The sequence below is a fragment of the Amblyomma mixtum genome, chromosome 5 (assembly GCF_055824585.1).
Source record: "Amblyomma mixtum isolate Tamu chromosome 5, ASM5582458v1, whole genome shotgun sequence".
Taxonomy (NCBI): domain Eukaryota; kingdom Metazoa; phylum Arthropoda; class Arachnida; order Ixodida; family Ixodidae; genus Amblyomma; species Amblyomma mixtum.
Window position 1 is genome coordinate 188,651,128 of NC_143016.1, and position 26,691 is coordinate 188,677,818.

Here is a 26,691-nt window from a genome sequence, read left to right on the forward strand (position 1 = left end):
TCCGGAATCAAAAGGGCTAGGCACAGGCCGCAAACAGAGAAGCAGAATCCCAGCTGCCAGAGCACGCGAGTCCCTCACTTCTTCGGCCTCAGAGTAGAGTGTACTAGAACCTATTCTAGTACACTCTACTCAGGGCGCCGTCCGGGTACACCTGGCGGCATTACTCCCCCTCCTCCCCTCCCCCCCCCCCAAAAAAAAAATAGAGAAAGCAAATGCGTGGGCGCACTTTGAGCGAACGGGAGGAAGTAATTCTGGGTTTTATGCGCAAAAGACACGACACAAAAGAAACGAGGTAGACAGGACAAGCGCTTGTCCTGTCTACCTCGTTTCTTTTGTGTCGTGTCTTTTGCGCAAAAAACCCAGAATGCTTAAGCCCCAACTCCAAGGACCCTTCCTAGGCGTACGCGCTCAGCGTCGGCGCTCTTGGCGTACGCTAGAACCGGTATGCGCATGCGCACTGCAGGAGACGCCAGCGAACCTCGGCGAAGCGCCGATATCTGTAACTGCTAGATATCTGCGCCAGCGCTAGCGCGAGCGCCGGAAGCTGCTCACCGTCACATCTCTCATACACCAATGGAAGGACGCGGTTCTCGGGACATCCGGTGCGGCTTTTCGCGCGCTTTTCAATTGCTGTCTACATTTTTGCTTGGTGCCGAGGCTGTTCGCGCCATGTCGCAAATTAAAATAATAAATGAAAGTCTAATCGCCGCAGTAGAAAGGCGGCCGTCGCTCTGGCAGGCGAGCCATAAAAGCCATAAAAATAAGCTAATAAAGGCAGCATTGTGGCTTGAAGTGGCAGCGGAGATTCTGCCGGCAACTGCATCGACATCATCAAGCCCGCTCTACTTAAGCAACAGGCGACGCCCGCGACAGTTTAGTGGGCATGGGAACAACGCTGCAATGCAACCGACCAATTTGTTCCGCTTCTGCCTGTTCCAGGTTAGTTACACATCTTCTAAGCGCTCCAGTAATGCCTTCCTTGTTGTGTTCCCGTGCCCACAACTGCTTTTGAATCATGTGCATGAGTGTTTCTGCGTAATGAAATTGCTGCTGTGTGGGGATGTCGAGCTGAATCCTGGGCCGAACAAAACTGGTGCCGCGAGGAATGCCCAGTCGGTTCAAGACGCTCCGGACAGCGGAAGCGAAGCGGTTTTAGCATTGCTTCATGACCTTAGGGACCGTTCTGCTAAAATTGAGGAAGGACAGGAGCGTATATTCAGTTCCTTGCAAGACCTCACAGCCAATCAGAAAGAATTGAGCGGACAGATTGCAGACCTTTCGATACGCCTTAATTCGGTTGAAGATAAACTGGAGCTTCTAGATGAAGTTCGTGAAGATTTGGCGACGGTGAAAGAAAATGCTGAAAGGGCACTGAACGAAAATGAGAAGCTTAAAATCCGTTTAAATGATTTAGAGGATAGGTCTCGAAGGGAAAATCTGGTGTTTTTCAATGTTCCAGACGTATCGACTGAATCATGGGCTGAATCTGAGAAAAAGGTACGGGAAATTATTGAAGACGAAATGTCTGTAACCTTAGCTGAAATGGACATTGAGCGCGCCCATAGAATTGGTACGGCTAGACCAGAGAAAATTCGACCAATACTGGTCAAATTTTCGCATCACAAAATCAGGGAAAGAGTTTTCGGTGCAAAGACAAAATTGAAAGATTCAGACGTCTCGATGAGCGAAGATTTTTCTCAGGCCACCAGGCATGCGCGGAAGAAACTTGTTCAATTCGCAAAGCAAACTGAGCCCGAAGAATCATTTAGCCTCCGCTACAACAAGCTTATTCTTAAGAAAAGATGTTACGTGGACTGCCCTATAACTGATAGTGTCCGGGAAAACAATTCAACACGTGTTGTAACCAACTCAAGCCCTTCAAGCCATTCTTCTCCAAGATAACTAGATAAGGATCAGCATCGACCTGCGCAAACACTTAGAAACATTTCTATCCTTTTCACTAATATACGCAGTGTTTTTTGTCATCGTGACAGCTTATCCTGCACCGCCGATACCATGGGGGCTGATATTATCGTACTAACAGAGACTTGGCTCAATGAATCCGTGCGCAATAGCGAAGTATTTTGCTCACAAAAGTGTTACCATATATTTCGTTGTGACCGCCCTTCTGGCCGCGGCGGCGGCACTTTAATCGCTGTATCTGAGGATATAGAATGCTTTGAAGTTAACTTTGAAACTACTCTGGAGTTCATTTGTGTGCAGATCAAAATTAACAACAAAGCTCTCCTCTTTTGTGCATGTTACTGTCCACCATCTACTGCCGTTCGCTTCTGTAATGACCTCCATGACATTCTTAACATAATTCAAACAAGGTTTCCTAATCGGCCTATTTTTCTTTTTGGTGACTTTAACTTTCCTGCCATTAATTGGTCAGACACTCATTTAGGCAACGATGGATCATCAGAATCAACAAGTTTTTCAGCACTTTGCTCCACCTTTTCATTAACACAGGTAGTCACACAACCTACAAGGGTGACATCTACAAGCTCAAGCATATTAGACCTTTTGATAACTAGTTCTCCAGACCTTGTTTCCGACGTAAGCTACTTGCCAGGTTTAAGCGATCATTGGCTACTCCTTATCGAATTAAGCTTGCCGTCTAACAAATCGCGAAATAAAACTAAAACCATTTACGACTATGCTAAGGCAAATTTTACGTCAATTAATGATGGCCTTAAGCTATTTTTGGATGACTTTCTCATAAAGTCTGACCAAAGGTCTGTTAATGAAAATTGGTGTTTATTTAAGAACAAACTACATGAGCTAACTGAATTGCATGTTCCTCGAAGAATTGCATGTTCCTCGAAGAAATGTTTGTGCGGTGGCACATAGAAAACTGTGTTTTCTAAGAGGAAAGTTGGGGAGAGCAACGAAAGATGTCAAACTTTTAGCATACAAATCTCTCATCCGGCCTTCCCTAGAATATGCATCTGTAGTATGGTCTCCTCGGCAGAAGATTCTTTCAACGGAAATAGAAAAGATTCAAAGACGTGCAGCGAGATTTATTTGTTCAAAATACAGGAAAACAGATTCGGTAACGGAGATGTTAAACTCATGTAGTCTAGAAACATTAGAAAAAAGACGTAAAAGGCAGAGATTAAAAATACTTTACCAAATCATTCACGGAGAAATTAACATCAATAAAGAAAAATATCTGCAGCCTCCAGGTAGACTAAGCTCCCGCCTTAACCACCACAAAGCAATTCGGCCATACTTGACACGAACTAACGTCTTTCGCTGCTCATTCTTTCCGGATGCTATTGAGGACTGGAATAAACTGCCCGCTCACGTTGCTGAGTCTACAGGTGTAGCGGCATTCTTGAATGCACTTGGGGATTCCGTCTAGGCATGGGATTCTTGTAGATGGGCGCGTAACTGATTGTCCAATATTGCTTTTTGTATAGCAGGTGGTTCTACAGTGGTGTGAACTGTATTGCGTTTCAATGCTCTCTTGTATTGTATGCTCAAAGAAGCTTGTTCATTCATGGTTATATGTGCATTTCTTTGTCTCTTCACTTTCCCTCCCTGTAATGACCCTCAAATGAGGGTTGACAGTATTCATAAATAAATAAATAAATAAAATCATCACTACTAATGGCAGGTCACCATGGTTCACCCGGTCATTAAAACGCCTTGGTAACAAAAAAAGACGGTTATATTCCAAGGCAAAGTCATCGGGAAAACCTGAACATTGGACAGCACTCAGAGGTGTGGTTGAGGAGTACAAAAATGCGTTAAAAATAGCCAAGGAGCGATATTTTAACGTTACTCTGCCATCACTTTTACTAACTGATCCAAAAAAGTTCTGGAACGCTGTCAACGGTTCAGATCAGCCATCAGTATCTCTTCTCGATGCACAATCAAATCCCATCCCTATTAGCGACAGTGCTAAGGTACTTAATGAAACTTTTGCTAAGGCATTTTATCTCTGCTCAAGCACATCACTACCGGATTATAATGGTCACATCACATTCCCAATGCATCCCATTCATTTTGATTTTGAAGGCATCATAACTATCATAGATAACATGAAACTATCCTCTTCTTGCGGTCCAGATAATATCAGCAGTAAAATTCTGAAAAACACTAAAGTATATTCTGCTATAATACTGTCAAAATTATTTCAGCAATCCCTACAAGACGGTGAACTCCCAGATGACTGGAAATTGGGTAAGGTGGTTCCACTCCACAAATCAGGCGACAAACACCTTTCACTCAACTATCGACCAATATCATTAACCAGCATTCCTTGCAAGATAATGGAGCATGTCATCCTGTCTCACCTAGCTAACTTTCTTGAGTCATCTTCGTTCTTCAACTGTGCACAACATGGTTTTAGAAAATACTTCTCTTGCGAAACACAATTAATAAGTCTTACGAGCAATATTAACTTCATACTTGATCATGGCAATGAGGCTGACTGTATTTATTTAGACTTTCGCAAAGCATTTGACACAGTGTCGCACAACTTACTTCTTTACAAACTAAGTAAACTTAATATTGACCATAATGTACTAAGGTGGATTGAGTGCTTTTTGTCTAACCGATTGCAGTATGTACACGCTAATGGCTTTAACTCGTCATCCATTCCTGTGACCTCCGGCGTCCCACAAGGTTCTGTCATAGGTCCTTTGCTGTTCCTTGTATATATTAATGACCTGCCTAACAATGTAACATCTTCAGTAGGACTCTTTGCGGACGATTGTGTCGTTTACCGCGAAATAAAAAATACGAATGACGTTGAATTACTTCAGGCAGACCTAACCACTATCTCTAACTGGTGTTCACAACGGCAAATGACTCTTAATACGACTAAATGCAAAGTAATGCGCTTTTCTCGTCGCGAAAATTCAAGTCCCGTTGCCTACACTATTTCTTCTTCCTTGCTAACACCCGTGGAATCTTATAAATATCTCGGCGTCATTCTAACATCAGATCTAACTTGGAAAGCACACGTCAGCTCTATCATAGGTTCCGCTAACCGCATGCTTGGATACCTTAAGCGCAATTTTTACTTAGCACCAAGCCCTGTCAAGCTTCTTCTGTATAAAGTCACTTGTGCGCTCAAAATTTAATACGCTAACTCTGTATGGGACCCTTTCACTAACACACTCATCGACGCCCTAGAAGCTGTGCAGAATAGAGCAGCGCGTTTTATTGTGCGCAACTATGATCGTGCTTCCAGTGTCACAGAAATAAAAAATAGTTTATTGCCAACCCCTCTTGCTCTGCGCAGAAAAGTGTCCCGTCTGTGTCTGTTTTTTTAAATTTACAGCATGAACTCTACTCTGAAAGAAGCATTGATCACAACACCAACATATGTTTCATCCCGCATCGATCACTCACGGAAAGTTGGCGTTCCTCGTTGCCGGACAACATCCTGCATAAATTCCTTTATCCCAAAAACATCGTCGGAGTGGAACCACCTACCACCACATATTGTAGCTACAAAGGACCTTGATGAGTTTAGGGCACTTTTGTCATTACAATATGGTTTATCATAGCCTCAGTTGGTTCACTTCGTTTTGTATATTGTGTATTTAGCCCTGTTCCTTTTTTTTCGCATGCACTTTGTTCTGTTAATAGCCTTCTGCCATCGTACCCGTTCAATGTTTCTACGAAGGGTGATGTTCTAGTTCATATCTTTGTGTTTCCATGAAATGTTTTTTTGACTGTTTTTGTGAATTTATTCGTTTTGGTGTTGGTATTCCTAATTATTGTATTGTTTCGCTTTTTTGAGTCATGTATTTTCTTGCAGCTAGTTTTTTTTTTGCAATCATGCGTATCATTTTTTGTAGGCATGCCTATGTATGCGTTAATCCCCTTTTTGTAACAGTTTCATTTTATATCTATCTACCACTCCCCTCAATAATGCCCTGTGGGCCATGAGGGTATCAGAAATAAATAAATAAATAAGTAGTTTGGCTCAGCGCGCCGTGCGTGGTGCTGTTCGCTCGGCGTAACTGCCTATGTTATGTTCAGTGGAGCTAGCACTTGTGGAGAGATGCCCAGGATGGACATCGCCAAAGTAGGTTTCTGAGGTTTGGAGTGTCAAAATTAAGTCCGAAAAGGGAGCAAAGGGGAGACGATTGCTTCCGCTAACTACAGGGCGACGGACAAGACAGAGAAGATAAGACACAGCAGGTCGCTGACTCGCAGCACCAATTTTTATTGGCTCACCAGCTGGTACCCCACTGGCAGCCATAATTGGAAAAACAATGCACACATGTCATGCGTAAACAAAGTCAAAATACAACTGGCAGCTGTCAACACTCACTGTCAGGTAACATTTTTGTTTTTCCGACATCATGGTGTATCGATAAATTTTTTCTGAAGTCTCGCTATCATATGGGCTTCTATTATCTCATTTGCCAACCAGTTCGGTTTCTGCCTATCTGACGCACTCCTTATAAAATGACTGGCATACGATGGCGTCATCGTCCTGTCAGTTTCGCAGTTTCTGCAGTGATTTGCTACGTGGCCTATGGTGGGGAAACATGAAATTTTGTTATTACGCTCCTTTGATCATTAATTGAGCTATCTGCCACTTTGGCCAATGTATTGCTTCCCACAACAGAGTGGATTGGCTCCTCCTCGCAAAGCACAAATTATTTAGCGGGCCTTTTCAAGCAGTTTCATTGTGCTGTGTTTGTAGATTAACCCTCTTGACGAGTCTATACTGTAGCTTAGTCGTCTAAAGCACAACATCGACTCTCCCATGTTTTCTATTTCTCAGGGCGACCTGATACAGATACAGCATGACAGCAATCATTTTTTTTCCATTTCTGCTTTATAGTTTTTTTTTCATTTCAAACCTGTCTAGTGACGCATTGTTAGGCACAGCCACCTGAGGGCAGAAATATGGCGTTGACGAAGACAAAGAACGGTACTTTGCACATATTTCACAGCAACGTACGTAGCATAAGAAAAAACTTGAGCTTGCTGCTTGCCTCTTTCCCAGCACCAGAAACCTTAAGACGTCATTGCAATATCCGAAACTTGGCTCAGAAAAGGAGAAAATGTTCTCATTCCTGATTATCTAACACTTTCACATCCACGTGATTCAATTTCGCGTGATGGTGGCGTAGCACTTTTTGTTCACAACAGCCGCACCTGTTCAGCATTGCCAAACGTTTCTTGCAGCACACCTTATATCGAAGCATTATTTATCAGACTCGACAACTCTGTTATTGTGGGTGTCGTGTATAGGCCCCCTAATTCTACTGTAGCTTTATTTATTCAAAAATTTGAATCTTTATTTTTCACCCTCATGTCAGAACACAAATACCCAGTTATAATTAGCGAAGACATTAACACAGATACCCGTAACGTACACCATAATGACTACACGCATCTGCTGAATTCCTTTAATTTCCAGAATTTGATTACTATCCCCCCTAGAATAACCAGCACATCTGCAACGGTCATTCATCATATCTTAACAAATATAGCTTCGAATATTAGTGCAGGGGTATGCAACCAATATATTTCTGATCATCTACCTACCTATATAACGGTTCAAAACGTGATTTAACCGAAATCAATAACCACCAAAGTAATTACGAGAATCGATTACACTTTACTCAGATCCAAAATTCAGCGTATTGACACTAGTACCATATACCATGATGACGTTGAAACTGAGTTCTCCAATCTTATACACACTCTTACGTGCGCTACAACAAGCAGCAGTACGAAGTTATCTGCTCGGTCATATAAGCAGCCCATTTCGCACTGGATGACAAAACATATTCTAGCTGTGCTACAACAGAAGCATTTCTGGTATCACAAAAGGAAACAGCATAAGGATAACAAATATTTCTTGGGCCAATACAAAAAATGCGTAAAAATATGTAGCAGCTCTGCGCACACCGAAAAGAGAATATTACACACGCCTTATTGAATATACGCCGGGAACTCTAAAAAACTGTGGGAAATTGTGAACAATGTTGTTGGTAAAGCGCGCAAACAGACGCTTCCGGCAGCTATTGATCAGAACGTTGTCGACCGCTTTAATTCATATTCTACTACCGTAGGGATTTTTTTGAGCTACCTCTGTAAATAAAACAGATGTAAACTCTTTGTACCAAAACCCTTTTTTTTTTCTAGATGACATTAAACATTGAACTATGGCTAGCAATAAAGCCGCTGGATTTGATGGAATAACTGTACGTATGTTGGAAGATAACATTGATATTCTGGGTCCTATATTATGCCACGTTCCAAATCGCTCACTGCAAACCGCCAAGTACCCAATGGCGCTAAAAACGGCCCGAGTTGTTCCAATAAACAAGGATGGAGACAGCTCAAACCCTTCTAGTTATCGACCTATATCAGTGCTCAGTGCAGTTAATATGCTTTTCGAAAAAATTCTTGCAAATCGAATTAATAGATTTATAGAAAAATACCGCATAATTTGCCCACAGCAACACGGCTTTCGGCAGCACCACTTAACATCAACTGCAGTCCAGTCATTAACCAAAAAATAAACTGTGCTTTGAATGACAACAAACTTGTGGCTGTGGTCTTTCTCTACTTAAGAAAGGCTTTCGACACCGTTGACTATTCCATCCTTTTGTACAAGCTAAAACACTACGGCTTTAGAGAACGGATTTTTGAGCTGCCTTCTGGTTACTTCGATCAACGTCATCAGGTAGTCGTAATGAATAATGTATCATCGTCACCACAACGCATACACACGGGCGTTCTCCAAGGGTCTGTTTTGGGACCCCTGCTTTTTTTTTGTATGTTTCCGATCATCCACGTGCACTACATTTCGGAGATATGCTGATGTACGCCGATTACACCACTATAATTATTACAGAAAACAACATCGAGGAAATTGAGTCTAAAACAAACTTAGATTTAGCAAGCATCTCTTACTGGTTTTCAGCTAACAAGCTGTCTGTTAATGTTGACAAAACAAAATATACTGCATTTCACTCCCGTAGTAAACAAGTAGATATTAACTCTGTTAACATTTTCATTGACAAATCTGTACTGAAACATACACCTTTTTTGTAAATATCTTGACGTAGTCTTTGATAGGCACCTGCACTGGCAAAATCACATATAAGCAGTGGCGGCGAAAATGGCATCCGGGGGCTATAAGCTGCTACAGGCATGTGACTGACTTCTTTGATACAAATATATTACGTATTTTATATTTCTCCTTTATCCAAAGTCACCTTTCTTATCTTAGATTCCTGGGGATGAACCTACAACAGTCGAATTTCGATGGAGGCGAAATTCTTGAGGCCCGTGTACTGTGCGATGTCAGTGCACGTTAGAGAACCCCAGGTGGTCGAAATTTCCGGAGCCCTCCACTACGGCGTCCCTCGTAGCCTGAGTCGTTTTGGGACATTGAACCCCCATAAGCCATAAACCTATCGTCCCCCCCCCCCCCTTTCTTTCGCTCTTCATGACCTTTTACTTTTACTCCCGATACACGCAGCTCAGGTGCTTCAGGTTTCGTCAGCGGATGGCGCGGCTGCCAAGATCTTTACCGTATATTGTTATTTTATTTTATTAGTAAATAGACACCAACAGACCGGTTGCCATGGAAACAACCCGAAGGGTGCACCCGCGGAAGGCGGAGGAGGACAGTGGTTGCCACTGGAACCACCAAGAGGGTGGATACAGCGCCAGCAGATTGCTGTTGCGAAAGCAGTAGAATGCGCGAACCGGAGGCACTATTGAAGGAGGAGGGCACAACGGTATGGAGAAATGCGCAACCAGTGGTTGGCTGCTACGAAAATCACCTTCCGGGTGATAACCGTGTGCAGAGGAAGGTATGGCGAAGAATGCGCAATCGGAGAGGGTGAGTCATGGGATTTACCCGCAGGGTGGTTCCCGTTCATGGAGGAGGGTATGCCCAGAGTGAGGAATGCGCTCCTGGAGGGTGGTTGCCAGGAGAACCATCCTTTGAGTTGTTACCGTGGAAGGACGAGAGCAATACGAGAGCGAGGAATGTAGTGAGGAACAACAGATTATAGTACCTTGATATCCTGAAGGTTTTCTTCCCCACGATTTAGTTAATTTTTTTTTTCACTTAAAACTGAACCCTACTGACGACATACCGTATTCGGACTGTATACCGGAAAGTGTGGGAGGAGAGGATAGACGCATGCCGCGTGGAATACTTTGGTCCAACGGTACAAAATCTGCTCTCACTGAGTGTGACATCCCAATCAGACACGTGCACACAGACACGCACGCCCACCTGCACGCACGCACGCACGCACACAGATAATGAACACACCTTGATGACCTCATTGTCAATACACAGGAACCTTGCTATTTCCTGCATATTCGTTCACAAACCAGCTTTCCTAACTTCTCAGAATTTGTGCTTGACATTTGTTTTCAGTGTTTGTGTGGATGAGGAGTCTATACTCCATCTCGCAAGTCGTTTGTAGCGCTTTAATGGCTGTAGCGATTTCAGCCAATCAGAGCAGCGCACGCTTATAAACGTGTTCGTTCCCGCCCCTTACCCCCGTGACTGCTGACTCCATGACTGAGAAGGAAAGAATAGCAATGCCCAACTGCTGCGCGCAGGAGACTCGGCTGACTCGGTGGATACCATTTCCGCGAATGGCGGCGCACCCCTTCACAGTAGGCCTCCGCAGTGTTGTGTGCACGTATTTTCTCTGCCACTTTAACTTATGAATGAAGTGCTTGTGCTTTGAAAACGCCATCTTCAAAATGTACCTTTTCAATTATTGCAATAATTGTTTAAATAGAGTTACGAAACTGTTCAAATATTTGAGGGACTATTTGTTGTATTCCGTGTGCCTTGTCAAAGTGCTGCAAACGACTCTGACGTGAAGTATAGAAGTGGATGCGGAGAAAGAATTTCAAACAAAAAGCTCCCTTTCCTTATTCGCTCTGACTGCCGTCTGCAGGGCTGGCTATCTCATCGAGCTGGTTTGGTTCCAGTGGCCAGTCATTATCTTAAACGTGCCGAGGAACTATTATTCATAATGTGTTTTTTCTTCTTCCACTTAATGTTGAGACATTTATCTATCTGTTGCGCAAATTAGTTCCCCGAGAGGTAACGCACGCGATTTTTCTACGTGATTTCAGAACACTGCGGAAAGTGACCAAGAATTCGAAGAACAACGCGGCAGGATTCTCAGAATTGCGAGCGTAAGTTTATTGCTCCTTATTGAGCTTCTAGCAAACACTACGAGACGACACTTTGCTGTCCATATAGCAGTGCGACCGAATGTGCCACCCCAGGCTATTTGTTTTTAAGTGTCACATGCGTAAATTTAAGTGACACATGCGTAAGGCTTTGGGATCAAACACTGCACTTTTCCATTGACCTCTCTCGCAGGGTGTATGCCGTGTGGGACAAGTTTCCGGACATAATGGTGAACGCTTGCACCAACTACCACAGTCGGAAGGCCTTCTCCCTCTTCAGTGACGGTATGGGGACACGACGCCTGATAGAGCATTTTACCTCCTTGCGCCGCGTTTCACGCACTTCGACATCTTGGTGTCTAAATGTCGCTGTTACTTCTAGCTATGAGTGCCCTCCTGGGTGACAGTTCAATGAGAAGCATAAAGAGTATTTCTGCAGCAAAGATTACCTTCGAAAAATGGTCACTAACAACATACTTGACATGAATATATCTCACAGTTAGGACGGTTGATCTTGTTCCTTTTTAGCACCGGCGTGCCAGCCATAAGAATCGTAGCTCTGGCCTGCAACTCGCGGTACGATGAGTTTCCACCACGGCGAGTTCGCACCAGAGAGAAAAAATAAGAGCCGCCTGCTCGAAACAACGTTTATTGCTCCCGGGCAACTGCCATTATTATCATCATTAGGCTTACTATGCCCACAGCAGGGCAAGGGCTTCCCCCATATTTCTCCAATTAACCCTCTCCTGTGCATCTACGGCCACCCTGTCGCCGCAAACTTCTTAATCTCGTCCGCCCGCCTAGCTTTCTGCCGCCCCCGGCTGTGCTTGCTTAATTTTGGAATCCAGTCCGTTACTCTTAAGAAAGACCATCGGTGATCTAGACTTTGCATTGCATGCTCTGCCCAAGCCCAATTGTTCCTCTTGATTTCGGCTAGGATATCATTAACCCGCGTTTTTTATTGCGAAAGCAATACTACTCGCACTTTCAAGCCTTCGCGTGACCCGGCCGCTGTTACGTTTGACCTTTAGCGGAGTGAATATGGGCTACCAACTCGCTCCTTCAGATAGCCCGGCTGCAGTTACGCCGCGCCGCGCACCTGTGGCGCGCCGTGCACCTGTGGCGCTACTGCCGCTTTGACGTCATACTAGCTATAGATTAACCAAACCAAACCAAACCAAACTTTATTTTATTTTACAAATGTGCATACAGTCTTTAGGATGAGCCACAGGCCAAAAGCTAAAGAAAATAGCTTGAAAATGCCTGTGACTCATCTAAGAGCCATTACAAAATAATAAAATAAACACATGCATACAACGGTAGCAGATCGGAAACGAGCACACTGTAGAAAGAATTTATAATATTTACGATTGAACTGATGGGTACACAGAGATGTAGTTTGAAACTAGAAAAAAACAATTAAAACTGAACAAATGCATTTGAAAGTTATACACTGCTGGGTTGATTACAAAGGGGAAAAGGACACCGATACATACACAAACTACAATGTATGAAAAAGAAGTTATGGAATATTATTTACAAAGTACACTTTTAAATCATGTGGTCGGAGGTTATACATGCTCAGCTGGTTAGATTCGTAGCTGTTTAGAACATTAGGTATAAGGAAGTTAAGTGCTTGTTTACCATAGTTAGTTCTAGCTCGTGGAAGTGTCCATTTTGCAGTTGATCGGGTTTGAACATACTTTTGTATGGGCTTTAACAATGCGATATTAAGCAAAAAATTACATATTGATGGTGAAGAAAATTTGAGATAGTATAATAGGCGGTACTCAAGAAAAACATTGACACGAATTACTTCATACTTAGTAAACAATTCAGCCGTATGGGCAGTAAAACTGGCACTTGCGATAATCCTGATAGCTTTCTTTTGGAGAATTAGAATTTTCTGTAGATTTGTTTTGGATGTGGTAGCCCAAACTATGTGGCAATAGTTAATGTGTGATTGGAATAGGGCATGATAAATCATTCGTTTTATACAGGGAGGAAATTCAGTGCGGTACCGAGCAAGAAAACCAACGGAAGGAGCTAATTTCTTGCGAAGATGTGTTGCGTGTGCGGTCCAGCTCATACAGGCGTCAAAAATTACACCGAGTGATTTGAAGGTGTCCACGATTTCTATTTTATGATTCCCAAGTTGAAGATCATCGTTTAAGTTAATTTTGACGTTTTTAGGCCTGAAGAAAACAGCTTTAGATTTATTGGTATTAATAGACAACCCATTTTGAACGGACCACGCATGCAAAGTTTTAAGAACAGCATTACCGCGATTTAATAACTGATCTGTTGAGGAGCCCGTTAAGAAAATACTGGTGTCATCTGCGTACAGAATGAATTTAACGTTACTGTCAATGTTTACGAGATCATTTATGTATACGTTAAAGAGAAAAGGACCTAAAAGGCTGCCCTGAGGCACTCCACAGTTTATAGCCTGAAGAGTGGATCCATGTCCATCACAGAAAACAGCCTGTTTTCGTTCAGTGAGGTATGACCGTAGAAGATGGAGACACATTCCTCGAACACCATACATTTCTAGTTTAGCAAGCAAAATAGTGTAGTTAAGAAAGTCAACAGCCTTACTGAAATCAACAAAGATACCGAGAGTTAGACATTTACGTTCAAAATTTTGCAAGATAAATTCTTTTTGTGAGAGGAGAGCAGATTCGGTAGAGCGTCCTTTTCGAAACCCGAACTGTGAATCTGTTAGCAAGCTGTGTTTAGCAAAAAAGCTATCCATTCTTTTTAGAATAATCTTCTCATATACCTTCGAAAAAACCGGAAGTACGGAAATCGGGCGGTAGTTGGTTAATACGGCTTTATTACCTCCTTTAAAGATAACTGTTACTTTGGCATTTTTCATTTCATTAGGGAAAATAGAGCATGAAAGGGACTGATTAAAAATGAAAGCTAGATACGGGGCTATTAGGTCTGCAACAAACTTCAGCGGTTTTATTTGCAGCCCATCATAATCCACACAGCGTGTTGATTTCAGATTCATTAATACTGAGAACACTTCTTCCGAATCCGTTTGATAAAAGACTAGTGATTCATTAGGCATATTGCTAATGGTACTAGTGGCAGGTTTTACATCTCCGGTTGGCTTAAAGGCAGTAAAAAAACAGTTAAATTTCTCTGCAAGGGAGGCCCCGGATAAAAGCTCATTTTTGACAAATAGTTCACCTAGTGTTTTGTTATGTTTTTTGTGGACAAAAGCTTCATTCAAAACTTTCCATAGCTGTCGGGGATTGTGCTTGTTATTACTGACTAAGCGCTGCTGGTAAGCTTGCTTAGCGCTCCTTAGCTCACTTGTTAGATTATTACGATATTTTTTGAATGAAACTAAATTATGGCCGACCAACTCGCTCCTTCAGAGAGCCCGGCTGCATTTACGGTGTGTGTTTGCCGCGCTGCGCACCTGTGGCGCTACTGCCGCTGTGACGTCATACCAGCTGTAGATTATGTTTTCTTTCTCTCAGTCGCAACAACATCAAAAACAAAATATAAAAAAAATTTCCAAGACGCTTTGAGTCGTCGCGCAGCGGCGGCCGGTAGCCACGCGTGACCTGTAGACGCGGCGCACTGCGTTCCTTCAGTTGGAGGCGCTGCGCTTTTGCTTTCGCAACCTACCAGGCTTAACCAAAGCTAAGCTCCCGCCAGTTTTTCCCTCACCCACTCGCCCTCTTAATGTCTTTTGAAGTTTCACCTACCATTTTATTTTCCATAGCTCGCTGCGTTTTCCTTAACTTAACCAACTTAACATAAGCAAGTGTACACAACAACAAAGCAGCCAGGGAGCTTTTGGGGAGCGTTCCGCTCGCCAAAAGCACAAATTTCGTAGCGCATGCGAAATGAGTGGAGACTGCTCAGTTCACCTCGCGTGGCTCCGCGCTTGGAAGGCGTGGGATATGTTGCGTATGCACGGCTACCCACCAAAACAGGAGTGCCCCGGGAGAAACTGGCTGCGGTCGGGCTATAGAGAGAACGTCTCTCCGTTCTAGGTTGGGATAGAGGGAAGGCCTCCGCATCAGCGTCACCGCGAGGGTGCGAAAGGCAGCATGGGCGGCGGCTGTACCCTCCTCTCGCAAACCTAGCGAACGGCGCGCGCATAACATCGTGTTATAATTACGCGCTGCATTTAATTTGGGACCGGCATTCAGGTCTGTACCGACGCCATCTGCACAAAGCTTCACACCTTAACACCCCCCCCCCTCGCCCTCCCCTCGCGCTGGTCGCTTCCAACCGTAAATGTTAGGGTAAGACTAAATTCGAATAAATTTAGCACGAGATATATAAGAGTAAGCATGAGGCACTTTAGAATGTTTACTGCTCTTGAGTATAATATAAACAATACAAAACCTGTAATTTTTAGGCCCAAATGTAAACAAATCATCAATTCTATCAATCTCATTGTGATGATAGAAGTATAAAAATTGTAGATAGTTTTAAAATACTTAGATGCTTTGAGATACCCACATAGAAACAATACTGGGCAAGTTATCTCGTATAGTTGGCATGGTGGTACGGCTGAGTGCTCTTTTACCTTACGGAATAAAGGTTCTTGTTTATGACGCCCTCTTTTTTTCCCAACGCTATATTATTGCCTGCACGTTTGGGGGACCACATCACGTTCGAATCTTGAGAAGGTACATAGTGTAGCAGATGAAATGGTTGTAATACAGGTGAGAGCTCGACGGATCAAAGCTGGCAGCAAACGGCTCAGAGCCAAAATCAGTCTGCGTGCGCCTCCCTCCTGTTCTTCCTAACAATCTTCAATAAGCCGCTGCGCGGCGTAAAAATATACCGCAGAAATAATTTAATCCAGCCCTATTTAACTCACCTTACAGTGCCTGCACATGTGACTTATTTCTGAAAATAAATAAAATACCCATGTTTAACCTTTATAATTACAAGTTAAGAGAAGCTTTCAAGCGGGAGGGAAAAGTAAATTTAATGTTTCTTCATTGATTATCTAATCTTACCATGAACATACATTCTTTCGTCAGACGCTTAACAGAGGAAGGAGGTGACTCCGCGAACCAATTATTCTTCAAAAAGAATATCATACACACTACCAACACTTTTAAATACTTCTCAAAAATCAAGTCTTCATTTTTATACACCTCATGACCGAAAATTACGTGCACTTTTTGTCACTCAATCTTTTTTAAATGAGTGAACAACATTTTTCTCGTAATTAGCGTTTTTTCTTCATTTTGTTCACATTTGATATGAAGTGCATTGCTATATATGTCTATTTCCTCCTCAATCGTTCCTTGCCTTGTAAAGGAGGCCGCGGGTTCCAGCCAAGTCGCTTGCCTCTAAAGCGGCTTTTATCCGCAGCCGCTTCCATCACTGATGGAAATAAAGAACCAAATAATATTAACTAGGAGCCGTTGTCAGCAAAATGTTTACTGGAGTGGAATCTTCCGGAGGCGCTCAAGGTTGTCGCTGACCCTGAAATCTGGTTATGAATCCCTCGGCAGTGTTGCTTCTTTGTTTTTCTTCTTTCTTTCCATGTTGAAAGCTGAACGCGTACGAGTGTTTAGAAAAATAATGGGCGTTATCATGAAAACCCGTTTATATGATCTCATTTTTGCAGCGTCCTGACTGTGTCTCTTCGTAAGCGATAGAGCGAGTATTTAGCAATAACCTAGACTTGTGATTCTTTCTTTCTGCGCAGAAGAGCGGGAACTCAGCAGGCCCTACGTCGTTTTGCACATGTCTTTCGCCGGCCGTCCAATAAGCAAGGTCAAGGTGCGGAGTCATTACTTCTGCCTTTATTATCATGATTTTATCTGATCTCGTGTATCCATGCTTTGCCCGAACGCGTGTTTTGTGCATAACCATCTTTAATCGTGTTATGCAGTTTTCTACCGGTGAAGTTGCATTCTCCAGTTGCACATTGGTGTTTTTCCTTGCTTAATTATTTTGCTTGTTACCGTCGATCAACCTTAATGTCAAGATGGTTTCGAGGTGGTCGGTTCGTTGGGTTTGAAGAGCGTGACATCGAAGGTGTGTAGAAGAGAGCTCATGTGATCTAATTTTGCGAGGACATAGTAGTAACGAAAGGAGAGATGAACACTGCACAAGCGATAGACATCAGCTGCCTTTATTCTTAGAAATACCACTCATTCATAGGAAACGATCAGGTGCCAGAAAGTGTCGACAATCAGACAGAATGCGCGACGGCACCTCCCGATTCGAGAACTTCAGTTCCTTGGCAGAAAGATAAACATTTTGTTTCCTCACGCTCGAATGCCTTTCCAAATGTATAAAAAAGGCTTCCAGTATTTCTCGCTCCTTCTGGTTCCCATTTACATATATTAGAGGTGTCTGCTCAAAATATGGGGTACAGCCTTTTAATCAATGTTCCCACCATTCGCAATGTGTCCAGGCCGTGACACAGCCACGGCAAGAGTGGTATGCTCCATGAGGCGAACGTTGATACACATGCCAGTTTGGCATATGTAACATTTTCCGCGTGATAGCGGAATTCTATAGATCACATTAGTCCTGCAGGTCAAAAAAGGCTTTCCATGTTTGAATTGGAATGGCAGTTTTCTGTCGGTTACGTCATTAACAACTTTGCAGAGTTTGCCAAGTTTGTTCGGTGCAATAAGCACAACTCTGACATTGCCTTTCATCGCCATCTTTTTAAGGCATGGCGTAAGCTAGTGAACATAAGGCAGTGCTACGCATCTAGCCTGTTTATGTGCTTGTCGCTCAGTCGTCTACTTTTGATCCCAAGATTTTATTTTGTTTCTTCGGCCTCTCAGCGACCGATGCCACCAGTTTCATAGGAAAACCTGCCGTAGTCTTGCGACCCACCTGCTTTTGTACGCCTTCAAGAATCTTGTACGAATAGGACTTCTCGAAAGCAGCAAGAAGCCATGTCTTAGCAATGTCTCTTTGTACCAATTTGGAGTGGTCCGAATCAAGATTTAAAAATCCTTTTCTGCACCTTGGCTGGTACAGGTGGTAAACGTGTGATTCGCCAAATAAAAAATGAACATTCAGGAACTGCAGGCTGTGCTATTAGCCATTCCATGATTCATATTCAGAACATGGGTACAGGAATTAAAAAGATCTAAAGTATGATGAACTACATCCTCATTTCTGTCCTCATGACCTTTCACTGCCATAAAAAAAATCGTCTACATATCTACAGATCTTCAAAAATTTGTTGTCATGGGGGTGCGCTTGGATGCCTTTGTCCAAGAGTGTTAAAAGAGCTCACTAAGCAACGGAGCTCCCTCGCGCTGAACAAACTTCTCGCCCTCAAAATTAACAAAATTACTAGAAAGATAAACTCTAAAAGTGGTAGAAATTTTCTCAGCGAAATCCCTACATCATCTTGAAGGCCTACAGTTCCTTTAGTTTCTATGCTATCATTCACTGCAGTTGAAATACCATTTTGGGGGAATGGAGTTGAACAGATTTTCAATGTCAATCGAGAAGGCCAGCTTAGACCCCGTAGACAGGCCTTGCGAGAAAAATTCAATTACTTGTTTCGAGTTAGCCACCCCCATTGGGTCGAGAAGTGGAAGAAGCTTCAAACTTCTTTAGAGGAGCCTGGACACTTGGCAGCACATTGCAAATGGTGTGACCACGATGAAAATGATTGCAACCCATGATCCTGACTGCACTCACTGCAGGGGAAAGGTCTCTCCCTTGTCTCTCCAATTAAGGCTGTCGCGTGTAATATCCAGTAATATCTAATAATATCTGGTTATGAATAGTGTAAATAATAATAATAATAATAATAATAATAATAATAATAATAATAATAATAAAAATATTATTATTAATTATAATATCCGACTATTTGTCCCTCCTGTCATCGTATGGTGTTGAAAATATGATAACAGCTCCCACCCGTGAAGAAATAGCTGGTGGCCATTTAACAACGTCGTGTCTAGACCACATCGCCTTACGAGCCCCCAACTACTCATTTGCTTCTTGTGTTATTTTGCAACGTTTTGCGGACCACTATCTTGCCGTTTGCCGTTCATCACCATCTTTTCCTCTGCCAAATGCTCAGCGAACCACCACACCCAATAACTTAATTTACCTTACTGTAATCAACCAGAAGGTCTTGGATAACCTAATTAGCAGCTTTAATTGGATGGCCCTAACTAATTCTAATTCCCCGCAAGTAGTCTATACCATCTTCTGTAACCAAATAAAGAAGTTCGAAGATAGTGCCAAGCGTGTCGTAATTAAGAAACGTAGAAAGGACTATAACTGGTTGACTGCGGACATAATGCATGCCATTTCATACCGAGACATGCTTTGGAAACGATGTAAACATGTCCCAAAAAATAAAACCCTACGTCTAGAGTACAATGCTGCAAGAAATAGGGTAGTAGCCTTAATAAGGTCCAAGAAGCGCCAATTCTCTTTTCAAAAGTTTCGCCAGTCGTCGAGGAATGCCGCAAAAACATGGTCCCTAATAAACCACCTTCGTGGTAAAAACGCTGCAAACCTTTCCCCGGTTTCCTTTTTTCCAGGCGATTCGGTCGAGGTCGCAAATAGATTCAACCATTTGTTTGCACTTCCTTGCGAAAACGCATCCTCGTGCCAGGCCGTCCATTCCACGCTTGAAAATTCACTCCCAGCAACCGCTTTTCTTCCTAGAATTTCAGAAAATGAACTTTATGAAATAATTTTCAGCTTTAAGCGCAATAAGCCTCCTGGTATTGACGGTTTATCAGCTAGTCTACTACAGAGGAACTTTGCAGCGACATCCAATATTTTGCTCTTCATGTTAAACGGCTTTCTTGATACCGCGTGCATCCCGAAAGAGCTTAAAACTGCGATAGTTAGGCCGCTTTTCAAAGGGGGACAAAAAGATGACGTGAAGAACTATCGACCCATTTCGATGTTGCCCATACTTTCCCATGTTATCGAAAAATTTCTTTTGAAAACCATGTCATCATTTGTTGAAAAATTTTCGATTCTGTCGACTCGACAGTTCGGTTTCGTTACTGGTCGTGGTACGGTAGCCCTTCTGGAGGAATTCTCGGATGAACTGTATTCGGCTTTTGATCAAAATTTGTTTTCCGTTGCTTTGTTTCTAGACATATCTAAGGCCTTCGATACAGTTCATCACGGAATTCTTCTACAGAAACTCTATTCTAGTGGTTTCAGGGGTCCATTTTACGATGTCCTTAAGAACTATCTCACCGAGCGATCGCAAATGGTTGTTTTAGACGAGATTAAAAACGCAAGTGGTAAACTTCCTGTGAAGGCTGGTGTACCTCAGGGCTCTATACTATCACCTTTACTCTTCAACATATTTATTAATGATTTTACGCACGTTATCTCAAAATGTCTAGTATTTCAGTACGCCGATGACACTGTTTTGCTCTCAAAACATTTTTCCTACGACATGGCCATCCTTAATCTGCAGAATAGTGTCCACAAAGCCATGACCTGGTTCAGTGATAACTGTTTAAAGGTTAACGCCTCAAAAACCCAACTTGTTTGCTTCAGATCCCCTCTAAAATTAACAGTAATAAACGCACCAGTTTTTCTACATAGCCACAACTGTCATCCCTGTCGATGCACGCCGGTCGCCTACACGAACTCGGTGAAATACCTGGGAGTATTATTCGATAGTGATATGTCATGGCACAATCACCTATCGCATATCTGCAATAAGCTTAGGAGCGCTGCTTGGTTATTTTTCCACATTAAATCTATCGTTCCGTTTCAAATAAAAAAAACTATTGCGCATGCTCTAGTCTACAGCACTCTCAGATATGGGATCACTGTTTTTGCTTTTTGCTCCACTCGATGGAAAAACCGTGTTGATTCTTTGTTAAAGGCCATATTAAGAAATATAGCCTACAATACTCCAGCAATCGCTAATCCTAACATCTTTTCTGCACTTCGTCTTCCATGCTTCTGGAATCTGTTCGTCCAAACTGTGGTTTTACGGCATATCTGGTTTAGTGAATTTAAAATAAGTTACACTGCCCCCCGAAGCCTTCGTAACAGTGTTCGCTTTGTTGTTCCGCGATCTTCAACAAGATTCGGCGAAGCTAGGCGTTGTGCTTATGTGCCGAAAATTTTGAATGATTTGCCAGATGATGTATTTTCGGTATCATCAAAAAATGCATTAAAAAGCATGCTTGGTTCTTTGTAAAGTGTATGTTCTCATTTCTGTAATCTGTACGCGTTGTCTGTTTTGATGTTGTTGTTTTCTTTTTTTTGTATATGTGTGTGCGGTTCACCACATGTTGACATTAATCGTCCCAACTGTTAACCATCACTCAACACTTTTTTTTGTATGCTGATTTGAATTATTGCACCCTCGTCCGCTGACTTAGCCGGGCCTAGTCCCTCAAGCCACTGCTGGCTTTGACAGGCCCGCTCCTTGATCTATGTATCATTATGTGCAATAAAACATTTATTATTATTATTATTATTATTATTATTATTATTATCTGGTTCTGTAATGTCTAATATAGCACACACGCTTAATACCTGTAAATGTGGACCAGAAGCAGCGAGAGACTCTAGAAGCTTTTCTTACATACGTGGAAACGCAATCGTGCGTGCGAAAACCAAATTTCATATTTTTGCCAGGCAACTGAAGCTCTTGTATAGGGAGGTGCCGTCGCGCATGTGGTTCATTTGTTGACAATTTATGGCACCAAATCGTTGTCTATGAATGCATGGTATTTCTGAAAACAAAGTCAGTTGATGTCTAGCGCTTGTACTGTCTTCTCTCCTTCCGTCCCTGTTATTTAGCGCTACTACTATGTCTTCCAAATCTAAACACCAAGTAGCCCATCTTTCTGCCTTAAATGTCTGACTTTGCGTCCCCGGCCCGTGAGGCCATTTCCGACAAATCTTAGGCTACAACGCTTGTCAACGGTCGCTTTAAAACAAACAACTGCCACACTTCTCATTGCAGGAAGACGGTAAATATTCACTATAGATACATCCTCCATGGTCACCATCAATACGCGTTGTTTCAGAGTTGAGAACGTGAAGCGATGAGAACGCAGGACTTACCAAGAAACTTACCTCCAGCCTGGAGGTTCTTAAAATAGCATTACATAATTTTTATACCCTAGATGCTTCATTCATTTTTCGGAAACATCATTCCATGGGGATGACCACAGACAATGTTCAGTTATGCGATACACTCTGCGTTCAACAAACTGATTTGAGTGCAAGCTTTTACATGAATGTCGTATTCGAAATTAACGCAGAAAACGGAGTGTGTAGATTTCTACATGCGTTCACTGTTGAGATAGTAATGCTTGAGGTACCAGGATTTTAGGCCCACTGTCAAGATTAAAGCGTCTGAAATCCTAAAAAGATGCAAGGCCCGCGTAATGAAAGGGTTGGCCGGTTTCGATCAACCTGAGTGCGAAACATGGAGCTTGAGGCTGCTCGTTATGATTCGATGTATACCTGCGGGGAGAGGTCTCAGCTTTCGATTGGGAAATATACGGTGAAATCGTAACCAGTCCAAGCCATAGAGGTAAGGTTAACGAGATTTCTTCTGGCGGATGGTTGATAATTTCAGTAAAGAGTAAAAGACTCTTCGAAATTTGCATACAAACCAATTCTTCCTTTGCAGTTAGGAAACAGAAAAATGGCTCGCACTGCATGAAGGGGCGTAAAGTGCTAAGAATTAACGCCGTAGTGTCAGCCTTCAAGCCATGATTCACGTGGACCAAAAAGAGAGAACTTACCAAGAAAAGTAGAGTCTTGAGTGTTTTTAGGACAACCTTTCCACGAGAAGCTCCTCAGAAATTGTATTCCGAATGCACAACCTAAGTAATGCACGTGTTAAGCCCTCGCTTCTTTTCTCTTCTCTTTTCAGGATTAATGATTTTGCTATATATCATGAATCGCAAATATGATTTATTCGTCTTTTACGGGTGGAATCATGCAAGTCAGAACTTGACAACTCTGGGTTCTTCCACAAGCGGCTTAGAGTTGGAGCGCACGCGCCTCACTTCTAGCCTCGGTTCATTTTTTTTCTGCCGAGAGTGATTACGTGAATGCAAGGAAACTTCTCTTTGCGCCTCGTGCAGCTTGCGCGCCTTGGCCGCTCGTTTACGCGCCGCGTCTTTAGCCGGGCTTCCGCACGACGTTTGTTTCCCTGTGCGACTGACTGAAGGTTCATCCGCGCATGCAAACTACAGAAATAACCGGTATTCGCCAGCCGCTCTCTACGCAGCGGAACGCTAGAGCGACTCTAACAGAGCGTTCGCTGTAGTGGCCGCCTTTCGGCCAGCCGTGGGCTCTTCCTCTGCGCATGCCGGTGAATCCTATCTGCATAAACGCTCATCTCCATGGAACCATTCGAGACGCACGAGCGCAGCGCCTGCACGCCCAGCGCTGCGCCGCGAAAAGCGTCGAAACACATACGCAACTCGATGGCCGGTCGCCTCCTGTCGCTGGTACGGCAGCTCAGCGCCGCAGAGGAAACGGCGGGAAAGGCCGTACCGGATGTGTGAGAGAACTTCGTTCACTGATTGATCACACCGACCGCAAACCATGAGCCACTTCTGGCGCAGGCGCGAGCGAGGCGCAAATCTCTGACATGGACAGATATTTGCCAAGCGCCAGCGCCAGCTTGCGTCTGCGCCTCGCGCATGTGCAGACCGGCTCTGGCGTACGCTGGTACGCGTAGGTGCTGCACTAGGGCGCCTCGGATGGGCCCATGGAGATGCGCCTTAAGCCATCGCGGTGCCTCGGTGGTTATGTGTTCGGCTGTTGACCCGATGAGCGAAGGTTCGATCCCGGCCGCAGCCGTCGTATCTCGATGAAGGCGAAATGTTTGATGCCCGTGTGGTGTGCGATGTCAGTGCACGCGAAAGAACCCCAGGTGGAAGAGTACTCCGGAGCCTTCCACTACGGCGTCCCTCGTAGCCTGAGTCGCTTTGGGACGCTAAACCTCCTAAACCAAACCCTAAGCCGCCCTGTGTCTCTCCTCGTACCGCCTCCTCTAGCTTCCTCCTGCTGGCGTTCTGGCTTATGTGCGGACGCTTGATGTTGACTGCAAAGACTACTACGCTTGCGCTTAATAATTGTGGCCGAAAACATAACAAATGAACGGAGTGCTACTAGCTTTGTAAGCCATATTGTAGGCGCACATTTCCGCAACCACAATGAGCTGGCACAAAACTGAGTGAACTAAGGTAGGCGGGGAGCCTTAGTCTAACAGCGAACGCTTCGACAAAAAGACTTCGCTTCTTCCGGGCTCAGACGAAGACAACTTCTGTTATCGATACGCTAGCTAACGGATGAATCCCCCTCGCCTTTTCTTCATTTTGTTTCGTGTGGTGATGCGAAGACTTCTATTTTTCTGGGCTCTAAACAAATGATACAAAGGTTGAGGAAGAGCCCCCGTCCGCCAGCGTACGTTCCGACAAGAGGGTTGGTCTTTCGCAAATCCTCTTGCGTGTAGCTTTCTCTCACACTTGGTACGAAGGGATACTAAACGCTAGTCAAGGTAGAGACATGCAAGACGAGCGAGCTGGTTATATAATGGTAGGCACCGAGTGATCCCATCTGGCGAAGGGCTGGACGATGGTAATGAGTCACTGATGGAGGCAGTGCGCCCCACTCAAGATGGTCGGACTGCGAGTGCGTTGGGTTCTTGCACATACCGCGGCTACCAAAAGAACCAGCCAAAACGTCAAGATCACATATATTAAGCTTCAGATGGGCAATGATATGCTCCAAAGGGATGAGGAACGAAGTGTCCAGACCACAGCTGATCGGCGGAATAAAAATAGTCGGTGAACCGCACCTCCCGAGAACAAGTCGTTTGTATGTGTTCAGTTAAATGTGCGGAGAAATTATGATGATGATAAATAATTTTTATGCCGCAGGGGCATCTGCGCCCAAACAGCGCCATGGCACAAGCTATTTTCGTTTGCTCAAGGTGGGGCAAAGACATTTTCCAAGCATTTCACCCTGATTCAGACGAGCACCAGGCCAGGGGAAGTTTGTACCCGTTGTATTACCGGTGGGTACCCGGCAGCACTGGCGATCGAACCCCGCTCTTCCCGCATGCGAGGCGGACGCTCAACCACTTTGCCACCACTGCGGTCCGCGGAGGGTTGCTAGCAAAAGAAGGAAGTACCTTGCTCGCTCTCAAGCCACATGTCTTGTGCTTAACAAAAACCTTGTTCCACACTGGTGTCCAGAACGGAGAAATAGTAACTGTGGGATACAGAATGCTCCTCAACTGTGGACATGCACAAGGATGCAAGACTGGGAGAGTTGTCACAAGTCGGAAAATAGCGGAAAACATTGACGACGACGAAAGAAAAGGGATACACATGAGCTCTATTTCGCACCTAAGTTTTATTGGGAAGGCTATATGTATGTACAAAAAAACCAAAAGGAAGACGAAATATAAAAAAAAAAATTGAAGCGACGATGAGCTGCGGGAAAAAGCAAGTTTGAAACATGATAAAACACGTGTATGGAAGCATTACTTCTTGACAACTGGTTCAAGGAAAGCAATCTCATTTTTGTTAAGGTAATATACGCGTCACTTACACAGTTGTCCCCACCTTTCACGATATAATAAGCTTGGACAATGTCTCTTGTCCGCTGATTACATGCTTTGTCAAGAACAGCAGTTTTATCGAAAAGGAGGTGGTATTTACACTTCGTGCAATGTTTGGGCAAATTTTAGTGCTGTCGGGATTACAGAACTCCTGTGTTCAAACAGCATGCCAACCGGCCCGATCTAGCATTTTTTACAAGACAGGAGGATTTTGTAAGTTATTTTGTAAATTATCGGCGTTCTGCCTTGTACTTACCTAGGTTTGTGGTTGATGTAGCAACAGTTCTCACTTTTTAACCTACCTGTTATGGGACAATTTCAGTACGATGTGAGCACTGTCATGTCGGCCTCCATGAAAATGTAGAGTTTGTTGGTTCGCAGAAAATCAGGCGCGTTAAAGCGAGAGAACTCTTGCTACATCAACCACAACTCTAGGTTTGTCCACCAACGCTGCTCAGGCGTAACATGTTTCGCATTGTTCAGAACAACGCTTCGTGCACTCTCAATTCAAAAAATTTTAAAAACTCAAAACATGCAGACACTGGATAGTAGTTGGACACAATAGGTGCATGCATCGGCAGTTTTTAATAAGGGTAGAATAATGTCTTTCTTCCATTGGGTCGGGAAAACATCAGTATTCAAAACTTATAAATGTGCGCCAAGCAGCAGCAAGCAGTTCACAGCAACCTTTTGTAATACGTTAAGGTATCTCATCAATCCAGGTGATGTTTTAGGCTTTAGTTTGCCTATGACGAAGACAACTTCATGGACATAGACGCTGAATTTATCCAGAGGCAGTATTACTAAGCTGCCTCGTAGGATGGTCTTGCCCTATATGGCCAGCATAGAAGCAGGAAGAGCTCAAGTAAGAGGTACAGTCTCTTTCAAAAGTAACCAGGCTGCATGGTTTACTTCTCAGTCGTATAGTAAAGCTATTATGCCAGCCCTCGAGCTCT

The 26,691-nt window shown here is 43.6% G+C and overlaps 1 protein-coding gene and 1 pseudogene across 1 annotated transcript in view; both read left to right on the forward strand.

The window, feature by feature from the left end:
* The window catches only part of LOC149345177 (uncharacterized), a 138,484-nt gene that overhangs the window by 84,961 nt on the left and 26,832 nt on the right, over positions 1–26,691 (forward strand). Inside the window, exons 10-12 of the mRNA XM_089546486.1 lie at positions 11,107–11,169; positions 11,360–11,451; positions 16,865–16,938. Of these exons, the coding sequence (XP_089402612.1) occupies positions 11,107–11,169; positions 11,360–11,451; positions 16,865–16,938 (229 nt within the window). The remainder of the gene's footprint in view (positions 1–11,106; positions 11,170–11,359; positions 11,452–16,864; positions 16,939–26,691) is intronic.
* Positions 1,853–3,882, forward strand: LOC149345179 (uncharacterized; annotated as a pseudogene).